Here is a 24932-nt window from a genome sequence, read left to right as displayed (position 1 = left end):
GATTCATATAGTATCTCCAGCATCCATAGTATCTCAAGGCACTTTACTGTGGGAGGAGGAAGAAAGCTTAAAGTACTAAGAAAATGAATTACAAACCCTGTTGAGAGAGAGAGAGGAGATGACTGAAAGTTAGGTTGGTAAAATGGGTTTTGAAAAGGTATATTTTCACTTGAGGACTTTATTAAGGTGCAGTCATTATTAGGATGCATGTCACCTCAAACAGGAGGAGAAAAGAGACTGGTAATGTACTTTGTCCAATCACAAATAAATCTAGTTACAATTTTAAGACACCAATTTTGTGAAGAAGCGTTTTGTTGGAAAGTGCATTTTCTTTTCATTACTGCTCAGTAAAATTGAATAAAATGATTTATACTTCAGAGCTCTCAATCAATATATGAAAAAAATTAAAAACTAAGCTTAGGAGCTATAGTGACAACAATACTAAATTACCTTGGAACACTGCCACATTCTTCTTTGGATCCATTATTTTTGTTTGAGTTAAGTGTCAGATTCTCTCTGCAAACACAGCTGAACTGAACTTGCATTTTAATTAAGTTGAGGGTCTATTAAAGATTTATCCACCTTAACTGCATGATCATGCTATATTGAGCTGACAAAGAAATTAATTTAATTTATATTGCACCTTGTTAAAGTTTCAGAGCATCAGTATTGGTTAAACACATGAAGTCCTCTAACTGCATTCCTTGATCTGAAGAGTTAGTAAGAGTGACAGCTGCATAGAACTGACCATCGGATTGTAATGTGGCATTGCCACTCCGCCAGATTTTCTCACTTTACTTGACGTAGCTTTTGTGTACATTTGGGTGAAAACCAACTAAATTAACTATCAATTTTCTGACAATGTTGATAATTCAGAGATCAGATGCAGCTATGGTTGTGGAAATATCAAATACTTACAAAACTTGAGTAACTGACGGTTCTTTGGTATGCAGCATTACATTACTTTCGGAGCAAATATTTCTAGCAGACCCATCTACTGTTATAACAAGTATGGCAGATCCACCTACAGGTACTGTATTATAAACAGAAATTGCTGGAAAACCTCAGCAGGTCTGGCAGCATCTGCGGAGAGAAATCAGCATTAACTTTTCCTGTCCAGTGACTCTTCTTTCGAATTGATTGAAGTTAGACAAAGCATGGTTTTTATACAGAAGATGGGGTGAAGGGAGCAGGGAGAGTAAATGATAGGTCGAGATGGAGCCCAAAGAGAGAGATAAAAGGTTGGACAAATAAAAGAGTGGGTACAGGTTAGTTTGGAGGAATAACTAGCTGCTAAGGAAGACAATGGTAATAGCTGGCTGACAATACTGCATGGTATCTTCATACCTGCTAATTAGCTATTTTAAGATATAATAGTGCTGCTCAGCCAGCGTACACAAATAAATATATTTTAGTCTATTTCCTTCTATGGTTTGCAATTTTCAAATATATTTCATCACATCTCTATATGACACTGACTAATGTATTTTGTGAAAACACCTAGTCAAAAATTGGAGACATTATAATTGTGTGGTTTCTTAATTTAAGTCACTCTGATAGAGTTGTGATATTTTTGACAAATGCTAAAAATCTGAAAACTCAATATCAGATAAAAGCTTTGAAATTACAGTTCATACCTTTGGAGAATAAGAATGAGGCTTGTAATTGAGTGGTATTTCAGAAGCATCCCTCGAAGAGTTCATGATAGACAATCTAGCCTCTTTGTTTTTGTCTTTCAAAGGACGATGCATCAATGTGACATGGGTGTGTGATGGGGAAAATGACTGTGAAGATCACTCAGATGAAGAAAACTGTGGAGCATTTGGTTGCAAACCACCCACCTATCCTTGTGCTGGAAATACATCGATATGCCTTTTGTTGGACAAGTTCTGCAATGGGAAAGAAGAATGTCCAAACGGTGCCGATGAGAGTGCACTTTGTGGTAGGCTCTTTGTATTTGAAATGAGACAATGTTTGAAACAGTGAGGTGCTGCTGTGGATAGCAAAGATATTTTCCAATATTTTGCCTTTAAATGAAAGCAATTATTTTGATAACTGCCCTGAGTTGCAAAGCTGGATGTCAACTTGTAGACTGTTCCTTGATTCAAGCAATACTTTTGATGCCTGCGTTGATTCGTAACAACCAGAAAATCAACGTTTGTTGTGTATTGCATAAATACATGAATTTATTGCCAATTTAAGGACAATTTCATGTTTAAAATCTTCATGTAAGTGACAGCTCAGAAGGGAAAATGATACACAGACTATGATTGTGTTCTATTCTCAGATTTAAATCCAATCCAAAAAAAAACTTCAGTCCTTGACAGCTATAAGGATTTTACATAAAATGAGAATGGAATACCTTGATTCTTGCCTTGGCATACATAGCTGGAACATGTAAATTTGACTCTAATTTGGCAATCTGTCTTTGACAGTTCACAAGGCTGATCAGAAATATCACTCCAGTGCAAGGAGAATGGCCCTTCTAAGTTCTGCCAAGGCCACATTATGGCATGGGATAGGTGCAGCGTTATGCAACACTGGTTATAACATAGTTGCAATGGAGAAAACAGACAATTTAATTTGTTGAGTAAAAAATCCTTTGTTAAATGTGGATAAAGTCACACAAGAACAGCATGAAAAAGAAAAACTGTTGTCTAACCAGCAGATACACATACATCTTTCAGGAAAAAAAAAAGTAACTGTTAAACTGTATGACCAGACACTAAAGGAGAAAAATATCTTTCAGACAAGGTTCAGGTCGTTTGATGTCATGAACAACAGAAATTGTTTAATAGAATTTTTTATAAAGTCTGCAATTATTTAAATTAAGTTCAAAGCTAAATTTAGAAAATACAAATTTATTACTTAACCTAGGTTTGTATTTGTAATAAGCTGGATTTAACATTCCAATACAGAATCTATCCATCAGTTTAAGAAGCAGTGAGAACATTTCCATGACATAGGCCCAACCATGCTAAGTGCCTGTGAGGCATTCAACAGGTCAGCATTGATCCTTTCCCAGAATTTGGGCCTTCAGCAGCGGATGCTGTGTCAGTCAAAGGTTGTGGATCAGTCAGAGGTTGAAAGCTCTTGATTTTTGGCTGTGCCTCAAGAAACAGTAACTGCTGTTGTTGCTGCTGTAAGGACTTTTGTTGCCTTTCCTGGATCCTGGACTTAAAATTCTGATCACAGGGAGGGGACCACCAGAGGTAGGGATTTAGAATGTTGGCTTTCAGTAACCCTCAGGAAATGGTGTTCGTTGACCCTTACCAGCACCATGTCCCTCAATCAAGAACTGAGTGCCTTACACCAAGGAATCCCTCCTCCTCATAGGCCACATGAAAACCCAACATAGCAGAAACTCATGAGAGGCATGCTGAATAACTTTCAATTATTTCCTGAGCCACTATTTACATTCAAGTGAGCTCAGGGATAAATAGTGTTAATTTATATCCTATTTTCTTTTATTGCAAAACACATTTTATTCACTAAAAAATCTTCATGTACATACACAAGTACTAAAGCAATTCTGTACGGTCTTTGGCTATCAAGAAAAACAAACACTGGATCTGACATTCCCTGCAGTTGCATAGTTGAAAGGCATTTCTTATGTATGGAGGACATTACTTACATGTATATAGGACATTATTTACATTTATGTCGGACATTATTTGCATATATTTAAGGCAATAAGAGGGTCTGGAAACTGAACAGACCCCCACTGTACTTTGGCGGAAAGACCTTAGATGGAAATTAAGTTTCTCACACTAACTTAACCATGAGAATTTTCCCACCATAGGGAGGTTGACCATTGAAGGCAAATCTTCCTGGCCCCTCTGGTGAAACTTGGGAAATTAGGGTGAGATCAACAGAAATGAAATTCTCAATGTCAAAAGCAAAAGGTTCATCCAATTTTTGAAAGGCAAGTTGAGAATCTCGCTGAGGAACAGCAAGAGACCTATTTGCAACAATTTGCATGTGTTAATAGCTCATTATTACCTAACCTCACTTCACTTAGATGTAGGTTTCCATTTTCTCATCGGCTGGATAGAAACTAGACAGCAACTAGATTCCCAACGTGAAAGTTGGAGCAGGAACCTGGCAACTTCAGCTCACTGCTTGATCCCGAGCCATCATTCTGGGCAAAAGTCAGCAATATTTCAGGGTACACTCAATGGGCAGTGACTGACCTCACACCCCATTCATGGGTATTGAAATTAGTCATGTAGCAGTCTTTCCTCATCCTCATGCAGACCTCTGACTCCTGTACAACACAGTCTGCACTTCAATGCAACACTTTAGAGCATGTGCACCTTTAATTGTAATGCTGCTGCCAGAAAACTTTGCAGACAGGGATAAGCACCCATCTCATGGATTGAAGCAGGGTACAAGCTGCAGCATAAATTCCCTACTTCATCCTTGGGTTGACCTACCCTGATCCTAGCTACTCTCTTGCTTCCTACTTTATGTATAAAAACATATATATGCCTTGGGATTTTTCTTAATCCTGTTTGCCAAAGATATTCCTCTTTTAGCCCTCCCAATTGCTTGTTTGAGACATTTCCGGTGATCTTTGCATTTTTGAGGGTTTTTTCAATCTTCAATTTCCTAAACCTTACATGTGCGTCCAATTTCTCTTTGACTATGCGCTCAATTTCTCTTCTCATCCAAGGTTCCTGAGTTTTGCTATTCTTATTCTTCATTCTTATTGGAACAGGGTTGTCCTGAACTTTAATCAACTGGTCTGGAAAGATTCCCACATGCCAGATGTGGATTTACCCTCAAACAACAGTGCCCAATCTACATTCCCCATTTCCTACTTAATATTGGGGTAGTCACCTCCCCACCCCACCCCTCCCCCCCACCACCAACCCCACTCCCCCACCCAAACACACAAACACACACACACACAGAGTTTAGTACTTTCATCCAAGGACTACCTCTTTCCTTATCCATAAGCAACTTAAAACTTAGAATTATGGTCATTGATTTGGAGGATCGCCTTGACTAAAAGATTTAATCTGTTACTGTCTCTGTGAAGCACAACTGCTGCTTCCTACCAAATTATCCAAATGGCAAGTGCACAACAGAGATGAAACAGATATCAACACAGCACAGGTGAAAGATACCTGTGATCATAAAATCCTGGATGTAGATCTTTAATATTGAGCAGCTTTGTGGAGTACAAATCCTGGTCACATTCACTCTTGAACATATCATAAAACTTTACGAACCAACCGCTCTAATGGCTAAGTTGCATAAGCAATATTTTGTGGCCTGTAATGAGTCACCTCAATTGCCAAAGTAGCAATCTTTCCAAGGGCCCATAACATGCATGTGGTAAAGGAGAGGGTCCTTTAATAGCTTGAACCATAAAACTTCATGCAGTGTTAAGGTACAGCTTGCCTCTGCGCCTTCATTCTTGTAATGCAGCAAAAGTGACATTCACTCTCTCTGCTGTTGATGAAAAGTGAACATATACTTACAAATGTGAGAAGGTATTTACAATGAAGTTCCACATGTTATATCCATGTGCCCTTGTAAGGTCTTCTCCTTCTCTTCCCTCACTGTGTCTTAGCTCAGTCCTATACTTTGGAGCTGGAGTGGAGGGGCCCTGCCAAACAGTGGACCCAGTTGGTGTTGTAGTCTATATCAGACATCTCTAAGGCTTTGTGGCTGGAGGACTTAGACATACTGAATATGTCCTGCCCAGAGTCAGGTGTCCTCTCCTTGGCAGTGCCTCTGACAAACCCACTAGTACATCTGGCTTTTGCATTTGCATGAAGCTGTTAATTGTTGACACTATGGGGTGATCCATTGCCAGAGTGAGCTGATGCCTCCAAAAGCCAGCAACTTGGGGCATTTCTTCCTCAGCCAGACACAGAGACACAAAACCAAAAGAGAAAATGCTGGAAAATCTCAGCAGGTCAGGCAGCATCTGTAAGGAGAGAAAAGAGCTGACATTTTGAGTCTAACTGACCCTTTGTCAAAGGGTCAGTTAGACTTGAAATGTCAGCTCTTTTCTCTCCTTACAGATGCTGCCAGACCTGCTGAGATTTTCCAGCATTTTCTCACTTGGTTTCAGATTCCAGCATCCGCAGTAATTTGCTTTTATTACAGAGACGTGGAAGGTATGTGCTCACCAGCATGTGCTGCCCACTCTAATCTTGCTGAAATATCCACTGACCTATCAGTATGTGAGGTATTGGAGAACACAGGAGGCAGCCTCGCTCAGCTGAGAGATCTGTGGCTTCATCCTTGGAAGTGGAGAAGGTGATGTCTTGTGAGAACACCCGCTTGATGATGGAGACTGTGCAGTCATAATGTGTCATGAAGTTTGGATAGAAATTCAAGGCCTCCTGTGTCTCTCCCTATCCACCAGAACCTCCAAGTCCCTGTTTGGCAAATTGTAGGGTCCAACCTGTTCTGTTTTCCACCTTTGGGGCAGTTTTTCAGATGCAGGGACCATGCTGGGTGGCTCCATAAGTGTTTCAATATGGTGCTGATGCTGTGAATCTCAGGAGGTGCTGGCAGTAATGAGTAAGCCCACCTCTGTCAAGGGGAAAGAGAGAATGAGTGGGATCATAGTAATGTGGTACATAACATGAGAATGTGAGAAATCTCACTCGGGATCTGGGAGAGAAGCCCTCCATGAAGGTTGCCAAAATTGACCCTTGAGGAGAAAGTGAGGACAGCAGATGCTGGAGATCAGAGCTGAAAATGCGTTGCTGGAAAAGCGCAGCAGGTCAGGCAGCATCCAAGGAACAGGAGAATCGATGTTTTGGGCATAACCCTTCTTCAGGAAGGGCTTATGCCCGAAACGTCGATTCTCCTGTTCCTTGGATGCTGCCTGACCTGCTGCGCTTTTCCAGCAACGCATTTTCAAAATTGACCCTTGGCCAATATTTGGTAAATTTCAATCGATCGTGTCTGTGACATAGACAAAGAACAAGAGTGGGTCACTTGGCCCTTTGAACCTGCTCTAATATTCAGTAATATGATGGTTGATTTGATTTTAACTTCAGTAATACATTCCCTCATACCCCTTGGTAAACAAGAAACTATTTATCTCTGCCTTAAAAATATTTAAAGATTCTGCATTCACTGCCTTTTTAGGAAGTCCAAAGACACTCAACCCACTCAGAGAGAATTCTTTTTGTCATCTCTGTTTTAAATGGGAAACACCTTATTTTTAAACTATTGCCCCCAATTCTAGATACTCGTACGAGTGAAAGCATACTTTCTACATCCACCCGGTCAAGACTCCTCAGGATCTTATATGTTTCGACTGAGTAATCTCACATTCTTCCGTGGATAATTCCGTGGATAATGACAGTAAACCCTGTCATTCTGTTTTTTGCTGTGATAGCTGAATTAATTTTCATCCAGTCTTCTTTATGATATCTAGCTTGGTTGTAAGACAAAAATATTTTACACAGTGGCTTGTTATAGTCTGGAATGCATCACCTGCAGTTGTGGGGCAAGTCAGTTCAGCAGCAATTTTCAAAGGAGAACTGTACAAACACTTGAAAAGAGAAGAATTTTCAGAACTCTCATGAAAGTGAAGGGTGAGCAACTAGTTTGATACAAATGATCTTAGAGGGCCAGGATTAAGTCCATGGCATATGTTACAAACTGGGCTGGACTGTGGTACACCTGACGTGATATAACATTTGAAAATACATTCACTGACCTTGACCGCTAGCTTGAGGTCATTCAACTTTTACAGACTGCATGCAAGCCCTTGTGGCTTGACACCTGGCATTGACCACAACACCATCTGCCTCCACTGCCTGCACAAAGCTCATCAGATAGGCCCCCTGTATATTTGTAGATAAATGACATATCTCATCCTTTCCAACTCCTTCATTAAAGTCTCCAGTGAGATTCTGGAAAATCATGAAAATATGTTGCACTCTTATTGAAAGTTTACTATCTCAAAATTTCTTTTAAAATGTCTAGGTAGTAGAGTAATAGAGTAATGCATCTGTTTTATTCACAGTGTGCATCCATTTTAAGTAATCGAGACTAACTTTTAATTATGCTGGCTTCTTATAATTTTCTGCTCCCCGCTGAAGTGTCCAGCACCTGAACAGCAGGTTTAATGCTGTCTGTGTGCTGCAATCACTTAAATTAGCAGGTACCATGAACTCTGAATGCTGCCAACATCAGAAGCAATGGACATAGGGCATATCATGCCCATTTTTGGGCTTTGTCCAATTTTATCTCTTTTTTTCAATGGAAAAGAAATTGTTAGTGTGTTGCAAAACCAAATGTTTAGTCCTCTGAGTTTATCTTCAATTAAAGGATAAATTATGTTCGCTTGGGCTTCCAAAATTGTCACAAAGCTGGTTTCTTTTTCTAAAAGCTGTTCCTTTTCTCAAGGATACTGTGTCCTTGGTTTTCTTCAGAAGGATAATAAACCACTTTCAGTGGCAATTAGTCTGGTTTGGTACAGAGATTAAATGGTATTGAGAGGCCTTTTTGTCCATATGTAAACAAGATGGGACTTCAGGCCAAAAGTGGTCATGTTTTAAAAGTGACCTGTACAGTGAAAGGGAAGTGGTCAGCTCTCTGGTTGAGTAGTTTAGTTTAGTCCAGAACTAGTTCAGAGTTCAACAGCGAGCTGTGTGGAAACTCTCTCTTCCCTTTTGCTCTTCTAACTTCAACCTGTAAGCATCCGTTCCATTTATACTGGTTTTTAGGGGGGGGGGGGGGTTGCTTATTGAGACTGTTGTGTATATTCAGAACAGTATAACTAAGTCTAGTTTGGATAGACTGAGTCATGTAGGGGTTCTTTATTCTGTTCTTTGTGTTTCATTGTGTAATTTTGTGAATACATTTTTGTCTGTTTTAAAACCTGTTAGTCAACTTCACTAACTTAATTCGAGTAATTTTCACTGTACATTTACTGAGTCAAATTGCAAAGTTATGGTTTGAGGCTGCCTGCTTAAAAATGTTTTGAGTGGTCTGGCCTAGTCCATAACAAAATTAAAACCCTTTCCTGTTTTGGCCTTATAGCAAAGTATAATATGCTTGGACCTTTCTCATTCGTCAGCTTCAACCAACACAGTCAGAAGTAATAAATCTCATTGCATGTGTCCAGGCAGTATACCTTATTTTAACATTAAAATAGTTTTATATGTAACTCATTGGCTCCAGTTGTCTTTAATTAAATGCCTTCTCGGTGTGATTGTAGAAAATTGTATCAGTTGTAAATGTGCATGATAAAATTCCAAATGGTTGTTCTTCTTAAATAAACTGGCTGATTTTGTTCACAGATGAGTGCTTTCTGAATAATGGAGGATGCAGTCACCACTGCACTTTTGTAATAGGGGAAGGCCTCGTCTGCTCTTGCCCTACAGGAATGCACTTAAGCTCAGACAAGAAAACCTGCATTGTCCTCGATTACTGCAGAAAGCATCTCCGGTGCAGCCAAGTATGTGAACAACATAAGAAGACAATTAAGTGCTCATGTTATGATGGCTGGTTACTTGCACCTAATGGTGATAGTTGCGTTAGTTTAGGTAAGTCATTGTTTTCATTAACTGCATATCTCTTTTTGTTAGCATTTATTTGAATTTACATAATAATCCAAGATGTGTCTTTTTTGGACAGATCCTATTGAGCCATACATAATTTTTTCCATTCGGCATGAGATTCGAAAACTGGATCTTCACAAGCAAGACTACAACTTACTAGTCCCTGGCTTGAGGAACACAATAGCAATTGATTTCCATTTCAATCAGAGTTCTCTATACTGGACCGATGTTGTGGAAGATAAAATTTACAAAGGAAAGCTGTCAGATGTTGGAGGTATAAAATTTTATGCAGTTGACTTTTCTTTCTAGTTTCTACCATTGCCCTTTAAAGCATTAATTCGTCAGAATGCTTCAGTGAATATGCAAGAAATAGTGACCAACTGACACTTCAAGATGAAAATGTGGGCATATTATGATGTTTACCTGAATGAAACCTGCCCAAATTCATATGTAAACTTCAAAAAATTTACAATGTAGGGTCAGTCCATTTTAATATTCTGATGATTCTGGATGGAAGCAGAGTTTCAATGTACCTGGGTAAACAAGGTATCTGTATAAATTCACAATGACATAGAATTAATATACCAGAAAACATAGATGAAACATTCATATCTACTTAAGATCAAAATACAATTGACGCTGAAGATCTGAAATCAAAACAGAAATGCTGGAAATTCTCAACCAGTCATGTAGCATTGATGGAAAGGCAAACAAAGTTAATATTTTGCGTTCTCCTGAAAGGTCATTGACCCAAAAAGTTGTGTTTCTCTTTCTCCAAATGCTGCCTGATCTGCAAAGTATTTCAAACATATCTGTTTGCTTGTATGTCTTGCTATTTTAGATTTCATTTTTCCATTAAACAAACAGACACTTATGTACTAAGTTAGTAGGTTGACCACTGAATGAAAGTTATAAATAGATTCAAGAGGTGCTGTTGGATGAAAAAGAGATAATGATAATTTGGGGTGGCACGGTGGCTCAGAGGTTAGCACTGTTGCCTCACAGCACCAAGGACCCGGGTTCGATTCCTGTCTTGGGAGACTTTCTGTGTGGAGTTTGCATATTCTCCCTGTGCAGGTTAGGAGAATTGGACATGCTAAATTGCCAATAGTGTTAGATGCATTAGACAGAGGGAAATGGGTCTGGGTGGGTTACTCTTCAGAGGGTCGGTGAGGACTTGCTGGGCTGAAGGGCCTGTTTTCACACAACAGGGAATCTAATCTAATAATGTTGACAGGAGTTAGAGTGCAACAACAAGTGGATGTTGAAGTGCAACAGGGAGGCATGGTGGATTAGTGGTTAGCACTGCTGCCTCAGTGCCAGGGACACAAGAGCAAATAACAAGGAATAATATAGCACAGAAACAAGCCCTTCAGCCCTCAAAGGCTGCACCAACACATTTTGCCCTTCCACATTAAAACTGTCTTCACTTACAAGATCTGTATCCGCCTATTCCCTTCCTACTCATGCATTGGTCCAGGTGCTGCTTGAATGCTGCTATTGAGTCTGTTTCCATCACCACCTCTGACAGCGCACTCCAGGCACTCACCACCGTTTGTGTGAAAAACATGCCTCACACATCTCTCTAAGTTCTCTCCAAGTACCCCCTTGCACTTTGAACCTGTGTCCCCTAGTAATTGACTCCTCTACCCTGTGCAAAAGCCTCATAGTTTCCAGTCTATCCATTCCTTTCACAATCTTATAAACTTCTATCAGGTCAGCTCTCAACCTCCTGCGTTCCAGTGTAAACAAACCCAGTCTATCTAACCTTTCTTCATAGCTAAAACACCCCATAGCAGGCAATATTCTGGTAAATCCTTTCTCTACCCTCTCCAAAGCATCCACATCCTGCAGGTAGTGTGGTGACCAGAACTGAACACAATAGTCTATGTATGACGTAACTAAAGGTCTAGAAAGCTACGAGTTCGATTCCAGCCTTGGGTGACTGTGGAGTTTACAAGTTCTCCCCAAGTTTATGCAGCTTTTTGCCATTGCTCCAATTTCCTTCCACAGTCCAAAGATGTGTAGGTGAGGTGGACTGGCCATGTTAAATTGTTCACAGTGTCCAGGAATGTGCAGGCTGGGGAGGTTAGCCATGATGGTTACAGGGATAGGAGGCTCGGTCTGTGTGGGATACTCTTAGAGGATTGGTGCATATTTGAGTAGCCTGTACTGTAGGGATTCTGTGATTGATTAATTTGAAGCAAAAACAGAAAGTGCTGGAATAAGCAGGTATGGCAGCATCTATGGAGAAAAAGCAGAATTAACATTTTGGGTCCAGTGACTCTTCTTCAGAACTTGAAGGACTTGGTAACCTTTGGCTAGATCATGCCAATCCTCACATTTTAACTGAGATGCCAGCTCATGAAAATGGGAAGACCAACCTGCACCATCTAAAACACACAGTCAATTTTGAATGCACACTTTCGACACTGAGTTACTTTGCTGTGACATTTCTTTGAATTATGGTGAGATTTTATCCCACTTAAATCAATTTCTAAATGATTTAACATTCACTTTCCACCTCACCAACTCATCTGCATAACTGATTGATAAGGCTGAAACTAACTGCAAGTCATTTTGAAAGCTCAGCCATATAGGTTTAGAATTTGATTGGCTGCATCTTTGCAAGCAAAATATGACAAGTCAGAAACTGCACAAGACAAGTCTGAAGTCATGCAATATGGTATATCTTTACAGTCGTTATAGTTTCAAAAATGAAACTGTGAACTTATATACAAACATAATATTAAGCTTTCCCTCTTCAATCATAGCATTGCAGAATTTTAATCTTACATTCCATATTATTGATATCAGATCATTAAGATTAGAATAGTTATACATTTCATAGGAATTGATTTTCCCATATCCTGTTCGAATTTATTCATTAAAATGTACCTTTTCCTGCTTATTTGCTCTGCTTTTCTTACATATTTTCCAATGAATACATAGACTCAAGCATATCAAGTATTAGTACAGAAACATTGAAACTGTAAAGAAATATACTATTTTACCCAGATTGATTGGGAAAGGGAAGAAATTAAATAATCAGATTACTAAGATTACATCCTATCCACTGAGTAAGGGCATAGACTCTAATAAGTGTTCCTTCAGATAGCTGGGTTCAGACTGGGAGTCAATCATGAAGAGAATGACATGCTGAAGAAACACCATTCCAATGTCTGTAACTGCACCAAACTCTGAGCTACCAGTTGTTAATTCGAAGAGTGTTTGAGTTTTGGTTTTGATGGTTTTCCAAGCACAAAAGAAACCAGCTACAAGTATTCCTTCACATCTTCTGAATGTCAAAATTAAAACAGAAGGATCAGTCATTTTCAAGCCAGTTTATTTTCCCAATCATTGTAGATTTATTGGATCACCTTTTGCTGCATGGGTAAATGCAGAAAATGAATGTTATTAAATACAAACATATAAAACAATGCAATTGTGCAGCGTGCACTAATGCATTTATGACTGAATTTATTGACTTGCTATTCCAGATAAGTGAGTTAATTTTGTAAAAGATGAACATGCCAGTTATTAGTGAACAAGGAATTAAATATATCTGAAATTAATTCTTATGGAAATGAAATGGTTCTTTTTTCAGCTGTAAGCAGTGTGGAAGTTATTGTACAGCATGGTCTAGATACTCCCGAAGGGTTAGCTGTGGACTGGATTGCAGGAAACATCTACTGGATAGACAGCAAAATGGAACAGATTGAAGTGGCAAAACTGGATGGCAGCATGAGGACTACCTTAATCGCAGGTTCTATGGTGTATCCACGGGCCATAGCTTTGGATCCTCGATATGGGTCAGTTCGCAAATCTAATTTTTTGGAAACTGAACATAAAGTATTTTACTACGTCATTTTAACTTTGCATGTGAAACAAAGGAACTGAGTGAATGTTGCTGCCATAAAAGTTTCTATTTAAGGTTAAAAAAAACTGCAATTTTTAATTTTTAGAAGAGGAATGTGCTAACAGGGATACGTTTTTTACTGAATATAATATGGATAAGGAACAACAAGGCTAGAGGAGAAAATAAATCTGGGAATAGGTGCATAAATCAGTAAAAATAGCACATCATGATAATAAACTCATAAGTGTGTTAGTAAAGATTTCAAAGTTTTAATTCCTTGATAAAGACAAGCAATAGAGAAGAGAAAGATAAAGGTGCCGATCCATAAATTGGGTGAGAGGAATATGACCTTTTTAGCTGAAAACCCTGTTCTGTGCTATCAATTTTATGAAATTATACATTAAATGCAAATTAAGCATAATTCCTGTCACAAACTTGTTTAATTAGACATAGACATAAAGTTTCTGATCATTTAAGCAGTTCATGTAATCACAGCTATTATTTATTCATGTCTTGCATTGTTGTTGGTGGATAGTTTTGGGTTGGTGGCGTGGTTGATGGTAAATAGTTTCATTCTTGTGATCGTCAGATTGTTTAATTGTTTCTCAAAAGGAAACTTATGCAGGTTAATTTTACAGTCCAAATCAAATAAAATATCATCTATTTTCTTTATAGCACTATACCTGAACTCTCCCAAGTCAGGAATGCAGAGTCAGGAAAATTTTCTAGGTCAGCTGAAAGCAGCTCAGGAGAAAGTGCCCTGTAGGAGTTTAGTTTTTGTTTTGGAAAGGCAGGTGATCTTTGGAATTGGTCTCACTGCCTTTGGAAAGAGCCACTGGAGCTGTCAGATAATGTGTTGGCTTGTTTAAAAGCTCAGCCTTGGTGCTCTGATACTATATCCCAGCTCCCAAAAATGATAAACAAAGAACAGCCTCTACCTCTCACACCCACATCCCCTCATACTCCCACATTTTGCCAATGTTCTATACGAACCCATGCCACTTCATACCTCCCATTTATTCCCATGAACCTCTCACCACGATGGCAGTCTATGGATCTAATCTATCCAAATGGCCCTTTTGAGGCCTATATCAACTTAGTGCCAACTCATGCCAATCATTGTCCCGTCTTTTGTACTTAGACCTTCCATGTCAACTCACTGTATATAGACCTTCAGAACCATGCTGGGATGAATTCAGATGAAGCTCTAAATCTCTTGACAAATTCATTACTTAAAATAAAATTCTCACAATTAAAGAAACTCATTTTAAATTCACTAAATTTACCTTCAACTTCTGGATGTAAGTTTGCTCACTGAGCGGGAAGGTTAATTTTCAGACGTTTTGTCACCATACTAGGCAACATCATCAGTGAGCCTCCAGTGGAGCATTGGTGGTATGGCCTCCTTTTTATTTATGTGTTTGGGATTCCTTGGGTTGGTGTTGTCATTTCCTGTGGTGATGTCATTTCCTGTTCTTTATCTCAGGGGTGATAAATGGGATCCAAGTTAATGTGTTTGTTGATAGAGTTCTGTTTGGAGTGTCATGTTTCTAGGAACACATTGACTTGGATCCCATTCAACACCCCCGAGAAAAAGAACGGGGAATGACATCACCACAGAAAATGACATCACCGACCCAAGGAAACTTAAACACACAAATAAAAAGCAGGCTATAGCACCAGTGCTTCATTGGAGGCTGACTGATGATATTACCTAGTATGGTGACAAAACGTCTAAAAATGATCCTTCCATCTCAGCGAACAAACGTACATCCAGAACCTCAACCTGAGATAAAAAATCTTCTCAAAACATGCTTACCTTCAAGTTATTGGCCTGTTCTTAGAAGAAGTATTTGTATTCATCCCCCGCTTCAAAAAATGTATAAGCACCTTGAGCTACCAATCAAATGATGAATTGACAGATACCTCAATGTAATAATGACAGATTTGAACAAGCCATGCATCACACATCATTCAATGATTGCTTTTAAATTTGTGTCAATGGAAAGTGTGAAATAGCAAACACTGGCTTTCTTCAAATTAAAGAGTTTTCTCAAAAATGCAAAGCTTGTGAGATGTAAGTTACTTGACAACTTGATCATTCCAATGAATTTTGTTAATCATTTGAAAATTCCCTTGATAATTTAAATGTTCACTTTTTATGCATATTAATGTCTAAGTTAACAATCCTAAAGGGCACTTGAAGTACGCAAGGAGTACCTTATCTCTTCCAATGATATATTTGGGCATAAACAATAGGGTATCCTACTTCTTCAGTTAGTTTTAGCAGTATTAGATCTTGTCTTGAAAATTCTAAAGCCTCAATTCATATTTTGGATATTCCAAGAGCAAAACTTGGATTTGGCTGAAGGCAATGGTGCTTTACTATATACTGTTGCTTCCATGATCCATGGACCTACAAATTATCTTCTCACCAATTCACCACCATCCCACATCCCATCCTTAGACATCAGTGAAAATAGTTTGTGATTGGCTTGGAGTTAAGACTTCCTGAATCAGCGCCATTTTAGCAAAGCAGTAAACCTTCTCAGTCATTGGTAAACCTCAGGGTTAATATGCTTGTAGTATTTCAGTACATTGAAATATGGCACGCAAAATGGGATGAATGTTCTGAAAATGTATATTTTATACATTTTATGTATTAAAAACATAGAGCCATCTGCCATTGCATGTAGAAAGCCAAGATCAAGTTCATTTCCCAAACAAAGCAGTTCTCAGGGAAAGGCATTAAGAGGTTGGAAGGAGCGACAAAGTGACAAACTGAAGGAGGAAAGAGGGAAAAAAAACAGGAGTTGGAAGATGGGGAGAGGAGCATTGAACAGGAAGAAATGGAAGAGATAGAACATTGGGAGAAAACATAGAGTTAAATGATCATAAGGAAGCAAATACTCAAAATACTTCAACTTCCTGAACACAACAATGGAGCAGAGATAAAGAAGACACAATTAATGCTTGTGAGGAAGAAGCGAGGCCTCTGAAAGCTTGTGGTTTCAAATAAACCTGTTGGACTATAACCCAATGTCATCTGGTATTACTGTTGATTGTGACCAAAAGGAAAAGTTAGTTACATATAACTCTGAGCATATTGCTCTCAGGGATGGTAATAGAATATTTTTTACAAGCATATATTTATCCTTTTGACATTCCTAATTCTATTGATATTGCCATTACTGAGACCAGAGAGGTAAGAACCTGATTTGCTGGTTCCTTGTCATCGAACATGTTTTGAAAAGAGCTAATTTTATGATCGATTGTATAAAGATTAGTCTGAGCAGGGTTAGCAGCAATAACAGGGTGAAGGAGAGTGAACCTGAGAGTGAACAGTAGCAGCAGGATAAATACCTGAGGAGTGGGGTATATCTGAGTGAACCTGGGGGTGAACAGCAGGATAAATACCTGAGGAATGGGGTGTATCTGAGTGAACATGGGGGTGAACAGCAGAATAAATACTTGAGGAATGGGGTGTATCAGAGTGAACCTGGGGTGAACATCAGCAGCAGGATAAATAGCTGAGGAGTGGGCTCAGTCAGGGTGAACAGCAGCAGCAGGCTAAATAAATGAGGAGTGGGCTCAGTCAGGGTGAACAGCAGCAGCAGGCTAAATAAATGAGGTGTGGGCTCAGTCAGGGTGAATGTGGAGCTTATTTTGGGGGCGGAGCTCTGGAGGTGACATCACAATTCAACAAGTGACCTCGATTGAGCTGCTGAGGAACCAGGTTTGCAGTTAGAGTAGGTTCTGTCGAGAGGTAAAGTGCTTATGTTTAGTAGTTGTAGTCAGCTAGGAACAGAGAGTAGGAGTGAGAGATCAGAGTTTAGTGAATTGTGGATTAGTTTGTGAAATCAGTTCTTGGATTATTGCCTACAGTTGACCAGGTTGATTTAGTTGATAACGTTCACAATGGCAGGAGAACTCAGCCCCGTGGAATGCTCCTCCTGCAATATGTGGAAAATCAGATGTGGAGGTGCCAGTGTTGAACAGGGCAACACTCCAAAAGCTTTTGATTTCAAATAAACCTGTTGGACCATAACCTGGTATTGTCTAACATCTGTTGTAGAAAGTCAGAGACTCTTCCAGTGTCCTTGGTGACAATGAATGCAGGAAATGTGATCAGCTGCAGCTCCTAATTGACCATATCGAGCTCTTGGACCTACGAATGGAATCACTAGGGAGCATCCATAAAGTTGAGAATGCTGTGGATAGCACATATAGTGAGCTGGTCACACGACAGTAAGGGCTTACACAGACAGAGGCCCTTCCACAGACAGAGAAGAGTTGCGTGATCACCAGGAAAATGAGTAAGCGTGGCCAGGCAGTGCAGGAGTCTCCTGTAGCCATTTCCCTCTCAGATAGTTATATTGTTTTGGATACTGTTGGGGAGGTTGACCTCAGTGGACAGCAGCAGCATCAGGTGGATCAGTGGCACCATGACTGCAGGAAATGTGAGCTATAGCTCAAGCTATAGCTCAAGTTCGTTAGATGGGTCAGTGTGATAGTTATATTGTTTTGGATACTGTTGGGGAGGTTGACCTCAGTGGACAGCAGCAGCATCAGGTGGATCAGTGGCACCATGACTGGCTCTGATGTATAGCAGGGAGGGTTAAAGTGCAGATGAGCAATAGCGATAGGGGACTCTATTGTCAGAGGTACAGATCAACGTTTCTGCGATACTGAGCGAGACTCCAGAATGTTGTATTGCTTTCCCAGTGCCAAGCTCATGAACATCTCTGAGTGGTCACAGGATATTCTGAAGTGGGAGGTGAGTAGCTGGAGATTATGGTCTGTATATGGTGTGAACAACATAGGCAGAAGGAGAAGTAAGGTCCTGTAGACGAAGTTCAGGAAGTTAGGTAGGTATTTGAAAAGCTGGACCTCTAGAATTGTAATCTTGTGATGACTCCTGTGCCATGTGCCAGTGAGGCTAGGAATTGGAAGATAGAACAATGAAATTTGTGGCTAAAGAGCTGGTGTAAGAGAAAGGTCTTCAGGATCATTGGGATGTCCTCTGGAGCAGTTGGTACCCATTTATGAAGGATGGGCTGCACCAAAACCAGAGGGGTAGCAGTATCCTGCAGGATAGTGCTACCTAGGAGGGTTTAAACTAGTGTGGATGGGGTGGAGGTGAGGTGGGGTGCAGAATCAGCAGATAAAATAACCGAGGAGGAGTTGGAGACTAAAAGGAAGAATAGACAGGAGATGTTACTGAGCATGGTGGGACTGGTGGTCTGAGGTGCATTTGTTTTTATGTGAGGATTATGATTGGAAAGGCTGTTAAACTTAGAGCTTGGATTAGGGTATATAACTATTACAGAGGTTTGATTGAAAAAGGAAGCGGCCTGGCATTTAAACGTACCAGGATTTAGATGTTTCAGGCATGATAGAGAGGAAGATAAAAGAGATGGGGAAGTTACGTTACTCATTATGGAGAATATTATAAATGAACTGAAGGAGTACATACTCATCCAGTAAGGCCATATGGGTAGAGTTCAGGACTAGGAAGGGTGCAATCACTTTCTTGCTGTACTACAGGTCTCCCAATAGTCAGAGGGAGATAGACGAACAGATATATAGACAGCTTATGATTGTTGTGATAAGTGATTTTTAACTTCCTGTATATTGACTGGGACTCGCTTAGTGCCAAGGGCTTAGATGGGGGAGAAACTGTTAGGTGTGTCAAGGACCTTTTTTTTCAGCAATATGTAAATAGTCCAAGAAGGGAAGGGGCCATACTAAACCAATAATGGGGAATCACCCCAGCCAGGTGATCGAATTTTCAGTGGGGGAGTATTTTGAGAAGAGTGACTATAATTCTGTAAGTTTAAATTTTCTTACAGATATGGATGAGAGTTGTCCTTGGGTGAAAGTATTAAATTGTGTAATGGCTAACAACCACAGTATTAGTCCCGAACTGTGGAATGTAGATTGCGGCAGCTATTTGAAGGAAAATCCACATCTGGCATGTGGGAACCTTTTAAAAGCCAGTTGATTAGAGTTCAGGACCAGCACGTTCCTGTGAAAGTGAAAGGTAAGGATGGCAAAGTTTGTGAACATTAAATGATAAGAGAAATTGAGAGCTCAGTTAAAAAGAAAAGGGAGGCATATGTAAGGATTTGGTAACTGAATACAAACAAGAAGAATATAAAGATATCTGGAAAGAACTCTGACAAGGAATTAGGAGGGCTAAAAGGGGCCATGAACTGTCTTTGCAAACAGGATTAAGGAAAGTCCTAAGGTGTTTTATCGATATATAAGGAGCAAGCATGTAGCTAGGGAAAGAGTAGATCCACCAAAGGACAAAATGGGGAATTTTATGCATGAAGCCAGAGAAAGTGATTGAGGTCCTGAACAAATGCTTTTCATCGAAATTCACAAAGGAGGACATCATGATGTATGGTGAATCTAGAGAAGGATATGTTGATACTTGAAGGCATGTTGTTATTAAAAAAAACAAGGTGGTGCTGGGCGTCTTAAAAAGCATTAAGGTGGACTGGTCTCCAGAACTTGAGGGGATCTATCCCAGAATGCTAAAGGAGGCAAGTGAGGAAATTGAACGAAACATTTGTATCTTCATTACTCACTGAAGAGGTCCCAGAGAACTGGAAAAACCAATGTTATTCCTTTGTTTAAGAAGGGCAACAGGAGTAATCCGGGAAACTACAGGCCGGTGAGCCTTGCATTAATGGTAGGGAAATTGTCAGAGAAGATTCTTAAGGATAGGATTTACTCTCATTTGGAAAAATGTTGACTTATTAGTGATAGTCAGCATGGCTTTGTACTGGAAAGGTCGTGGCTCACAAACTTCACTAGTTTTCTGAGGCAGTGACAATGGTGATTGATGAGGGTTGTGTGGTAGATGTTGTCAATATGAACATTGGCAAGGCTTTTGACAAGGTCTCTTATAGCAGGCTGCTACAAAAGTTGGAGTCATATAGGACCTGCAGTGGACTGCTAAGATGGATACAGAAATGCTTAGTCATAGAAGACAGAGAGTAGTCGTGGAAGGATGTTTTTCTGACTGGAGATATGTGACCAGTGATGTTCTGCAAGGATCAGTGCTAGGAGCACTGCTGTTTGTAACATATACAAATGATTTGGAGGAGAATGTATGTGGTCTGATAAGTAAGTTTGCAGATGATACAGAGAGGGTGGAGCTGTGAATTGAGAGGAGGATTGTCAGAGAATACAACAGGATGTACAAAAGCTGTAGACTTGAGCAGAGAAATGGTAGGTGGGGTTTAAATAGGAGAAATGCAAACAAATGCATTGGAAGATCTGATAAAGGAGGGGAGTATACAGTAAATGGCAGAAACTTGAACGGCATCAACTTACAGAGGAATCCAGGTGTACAGGTCCACAGTTCCCTGAAAGTGGCAATACAAGTGGATAATGTGGTCAAGAAGGCATATGGCATGCTTGTCTTCAATAGTTAGTGCACAGAGTATAAAAATTGGCAAGTCATGTTGCAGCTGTATAGAACTTTAGTTCGGCCACATTTGGAAACTTATGCACGTTTCTGGTCGCCACATTACAAAAAAGATGTGGAGGCTTCCGAGATTTAACAGAAAAGGTTTAACAGAATGTTGCCTGGTTTGGAGGGGATTAACTATGAGGCAAGATTGGACAAACCTGCTTTCATTTGGATGATGTGATAGAGGTTTACAAAATTATGAGATGAGTGGTAAAATGAATAGTCAGTATCTTTTTTTCCAGAGTAAAATGTCAATTACTAGGGTATATAGATTTAAGGTAAAAGAGGATACGTTTAAAGGAGATGAGAGGCAGGTTTTTTTACACAAAGGATGGTAAATGCATGGAATGCATTACAAGAGGAGGTGGATACAATAACAAGGTTTAATAGGCATCTTGATACATAAATGAATAAGCAGGAAATAGAAGGATATGGACCGTGAAGACACAAAAGGTTTTTAGTTTTGATGGCCGAAGAACCTATTCCAATGCTGTACTGTTCTTTGTTCTTTGATTATTAATAAAGGTTTAACAATATATTTTGTACTAATTTTGAATTTGATTGCCATCACCACTTGGTTATAAATTGAGAACTTTTGATCAGTGTTTGGTTAGAAAAGCTAACATAAATAAATATGGATAAAAAGTATTTAAATGTATTTATCATAATCACAAGGCATATTGAGAGTTTGTCAAAGAACATCTCTGGTGTGAGTAAAATGCTGAAAGTATGACTATGAATTCTTTAAAAGTCTAAAATGTTAAAGATAATTGATAAATTTGAAGAATCCATTATGTTTCCTCCAGGAGACAGAATATGATGTTGATCAAGATTATGTCAGTTATTATTGCATGTGTTTGGCTAAAGATTACGTGGGGAATGCTTCAATGCTATTGGTTTTAAATGGGTTGGTGTTCTGTTCTGTGCGGCAAAGTTTGAAATTACCGAGTGTGAAAACCATAAAATTTGTTTCAGTAATCCACATTTGTTTTTTTTTCTCTGCTGTAAGCGATGTGGTACCTCATTATTTGAATTATAAGATATTTTCTTTAAGAATGCATAACTTTACTTTTTAAAAATGAATGCCCATGGGAAGTATTTCAGCATCGATCAAGGAGGAGGGTGTTGATGCTGAGGAATGGATCAGTCCCTCTTGAAGCTGCTTCTTGAATTCATTTCCTGTCTTTGAATTTAGGAAAAAGTCCTCAAATGATCAAACAACATCGTTAGCGTTCCAGGACATTAATCGACAAATGTGTAGAACATGTAGAAAAATTGATAGAAAACATTGAATTAAGGAAAAAAATCATTTCATGTAACATTCTGATAATATACAGAGAGGGGGTTCTTTCTGTCACCCAGAATTTGACTTAATCCAGTTCATTAAGATGAAACAGACTTATACTGTATGTACAAACCTCATCCACTCAACCAAATTTTCACAAATTTACAATTAATTGATTCATAAAATTAATCATTGAATAATTTTAGGGGAACTTTGATTCATTAACTTAACTTATTAACATTTCTACGTATTTACAGTCAATGTGAGAAATATTAATTTTGCTGTGGTCTAAAATTGGACTGTGATTCTCAGTTCACCCATGGGTAGGAAAACATGTGTATAGATACTCAGTTGGGACACCGTGGATGCACTGCCACTCCCTCTCCCTCCACCAAGTCACATCAAGGTCTTGCAAGCAATGATGAGATAAAAAGCTTGGGTAGAGAGATAAATGTGCCTTAAAACAATATTTAAGCTTTTCTTGGACATAGGATCCACTATATTCACGTAAGACCTTGATTAAATCCACACCTCAATAAAGTTAATTTGATAGTGATGCACTCCTGCATGAATGTGTTATCCTATATTATGCACTCAAAGGCTAGAGTGCAGCATGACCCCACAATCTTCTGAGACAATTATTGGATTGTTACCAATAAATTGATCTTTCACTTAACAATGTTACTCCCTTTATTTTTAGTGAATCGCTACCCAGGAGTTAGACAGGTTTAAATTCCTTTAACTGTTCATGGCTAACTATTAAACAACGTGTTGTTCAGAACCTTGTGAAATCTATGACTCTATGTATAATAAGGACTTTTCCTGCTTGCTCCAGACATTAGGTAAATGCTCATCTGAAATTTCAAAATCCAGTCAATTCCTGAGGATTTAGCTGTGTCACTCTATTCTATTGCAACAACCATCTTCCTCTGAGATGATCTGGGTATTTATTTAAAGCCAAGTAAGACAACAGTTGTAGTCAGTTGCAGGATCTCATCCAAAATCACCTCTCTATTTAATTCTCTTTGGAATCACATGTGGTAAGTATTCTGACTTTGAGCTAAAAGTAGGAGAGGAAACCCAAACTTTGGATGGCCAAAACAGTATTGTGGAAAGTGTAGTGAATGTAACATTATAACAGAGACACATTGTGTTTTAGGATAAAAGGAGGCTGAAAACTGAAATGGCATGTCTGTTTTTGACAAATGCCTTCCTTGTTGTAACCTGTTCTATGATGGCACTCCAAAAATAATATGAAAGTAATGATTTGACAAAATAAAACATCTTGGCTCCTCTGGTCAAATGTCTTAACCTTTCAAGCAATAGCCAAACATTTGAGAACAATTTTGAAAAGAAAAATCAATCAATACACAAACAGGAAGAGATTGCATATTTTCAAATAATATCAAAGCTCATTCGACCCAAAACACAAGTGGAATACAATGACAATAAATCTTAAGCACCGCGGGAATACCTGCAAATAAAATCGCACAATTTTGCTGAGTACTTTTGTTCACACTGTGTCACCTGATGAAATCAATGTTTTATAGCATGAGATCATTTACAGCATCAGTGTTATTGCTAATCTCAATCACATAATGAAATCAGCTTTAATAACTTAGTTTTGTACAAGCACAATATTTCAATGTTCTTCATTTAATATAACACTTAATTCAATTACTGAAAAAAATTGCCCTGCTTGTACAATAGTGATGGAATCATCCGGAATTCATGTAAAGCACACTAAGTTTTACAGGCCATAAATATTTGCAAAAGGCAGTGAGTTTCACAGCAGTACATTGTTAAAATAATTTACCTTGTCTCATATGGGTCTTTTAATGTCAACAACAAACTTGTTTAGAAATTTTCTTCATGACTACAACAATCTATTGCAGATAGGTTCTCACAGAAAAAGCATTGTAAATAATAAATATTAAAAATCTTTGGATGTTATTCGTGCCATTTCCACACGACTGGAGGATGTTCTAAAACTGGAGATGATTACCTTTATTTCACACTACAGAACTTTGCAGGAACATATAAATATTACATCCCATTAATTTGCACAGTGGGTTCCATCTTTTAAACCAAGACTGTATGTTTCTTAATGTGCATATAAAAATTCAACAGCGTTAGTCCAAGAGCGTGGACTTTCTAGCTTATCTTTTAGCAAACATTTGCTTCCATCTAATCTCAAAAGAAGTAGTCTGGTCAATACTTCATTAGTCTTAATTGGCCTTACTTTATGCAAATTGACTGTGTAGAATGCAGAAGATGCAGGATCAGTTCATTCCAAAAAGGAAGAAAGATCCTAGGAGGAGGCATGGGTGGCTGTGGCTGACGAGGAAAGTTAAGAAACATATAAAGTTAAAAGAGAAAAAGTATAACATAGCAAAGATAACTGGGAAAACGGAGGACTGGGAAGCTTTTAAAGAACAACAGAGGATTACTAAGAAGGAAATACACAGAGAAAAAATGAGGTACGAAGGTAAACTGGCCAAAAATATAAAGGAGGATAGTAAAAGCTTTTTTAGATATGTGAAAGGCAAAAAAATGGTTAAGACTAAAATTGGGCCCTTGAAGACAGAAAATGGGGAATATATTATGGGGAACAAAGAAATGGCAGAAGAATTGAATTGGTACTTCAGATCGGTGTTCACTGGGGAAGACACAAGCAATCTCCCTGAGGTAACAGTGGCTGAAGGACCAGAACTGAAGGGAATTTATATTTGCCAAGAATTGGTGTTGGAGAGACTG

The 24932-nt window shown here is 38.9% G+C and overlaps 1 protein-coding gene across 1 annotated transcript in view; it reads left to right on the top strand.

Moving 5' to 3' along the window:
• Positions 1–24932, top strand: part of LOC122551725 (low-density lipoprotein receptor-related protein 1-like) — a 1892490-nt gene that overhangs the window by 1155142 nt on the left and 712416 nt on the right. The window contains exons 22-25 of the mRNA XM_043694091.1: positions 1742–1942; positions 9285–9530; positions 9622–9819; positions 13153–13357. Of these exons, the coding sequence (XP_043550026.1) occupies positions 1742–1942; positions 9285–9530; positions 9622–9819; positions 13153–13357 (850 nt within the window). The remainder of the gene's footprint in view (positions 1–1741; positions 1943–9284; positions 9531–9621; positions 9820–13152; positions 13358–24932) is intronic.

The sequence above is a fragment of the Chiloscyllium plagiosum genome, chromosome 7, assembly GCF_004010195.1.
Source record: "Chiloscyllium plagiosum isolate BGI_BamShark_2017 chromosome 7, ASM401019v2, whole genome shotgun sequence".
NCBI lineage: Eukaryota > Metazoa > Chordata > Chondrichthyes > Orectolobiformes > Hemiscylliidae > Chiloscyllium > Chiloscyllium plagiosum.
This window is presented reverse-complemented; position numbering and strand designations above follow the sequence as displayed.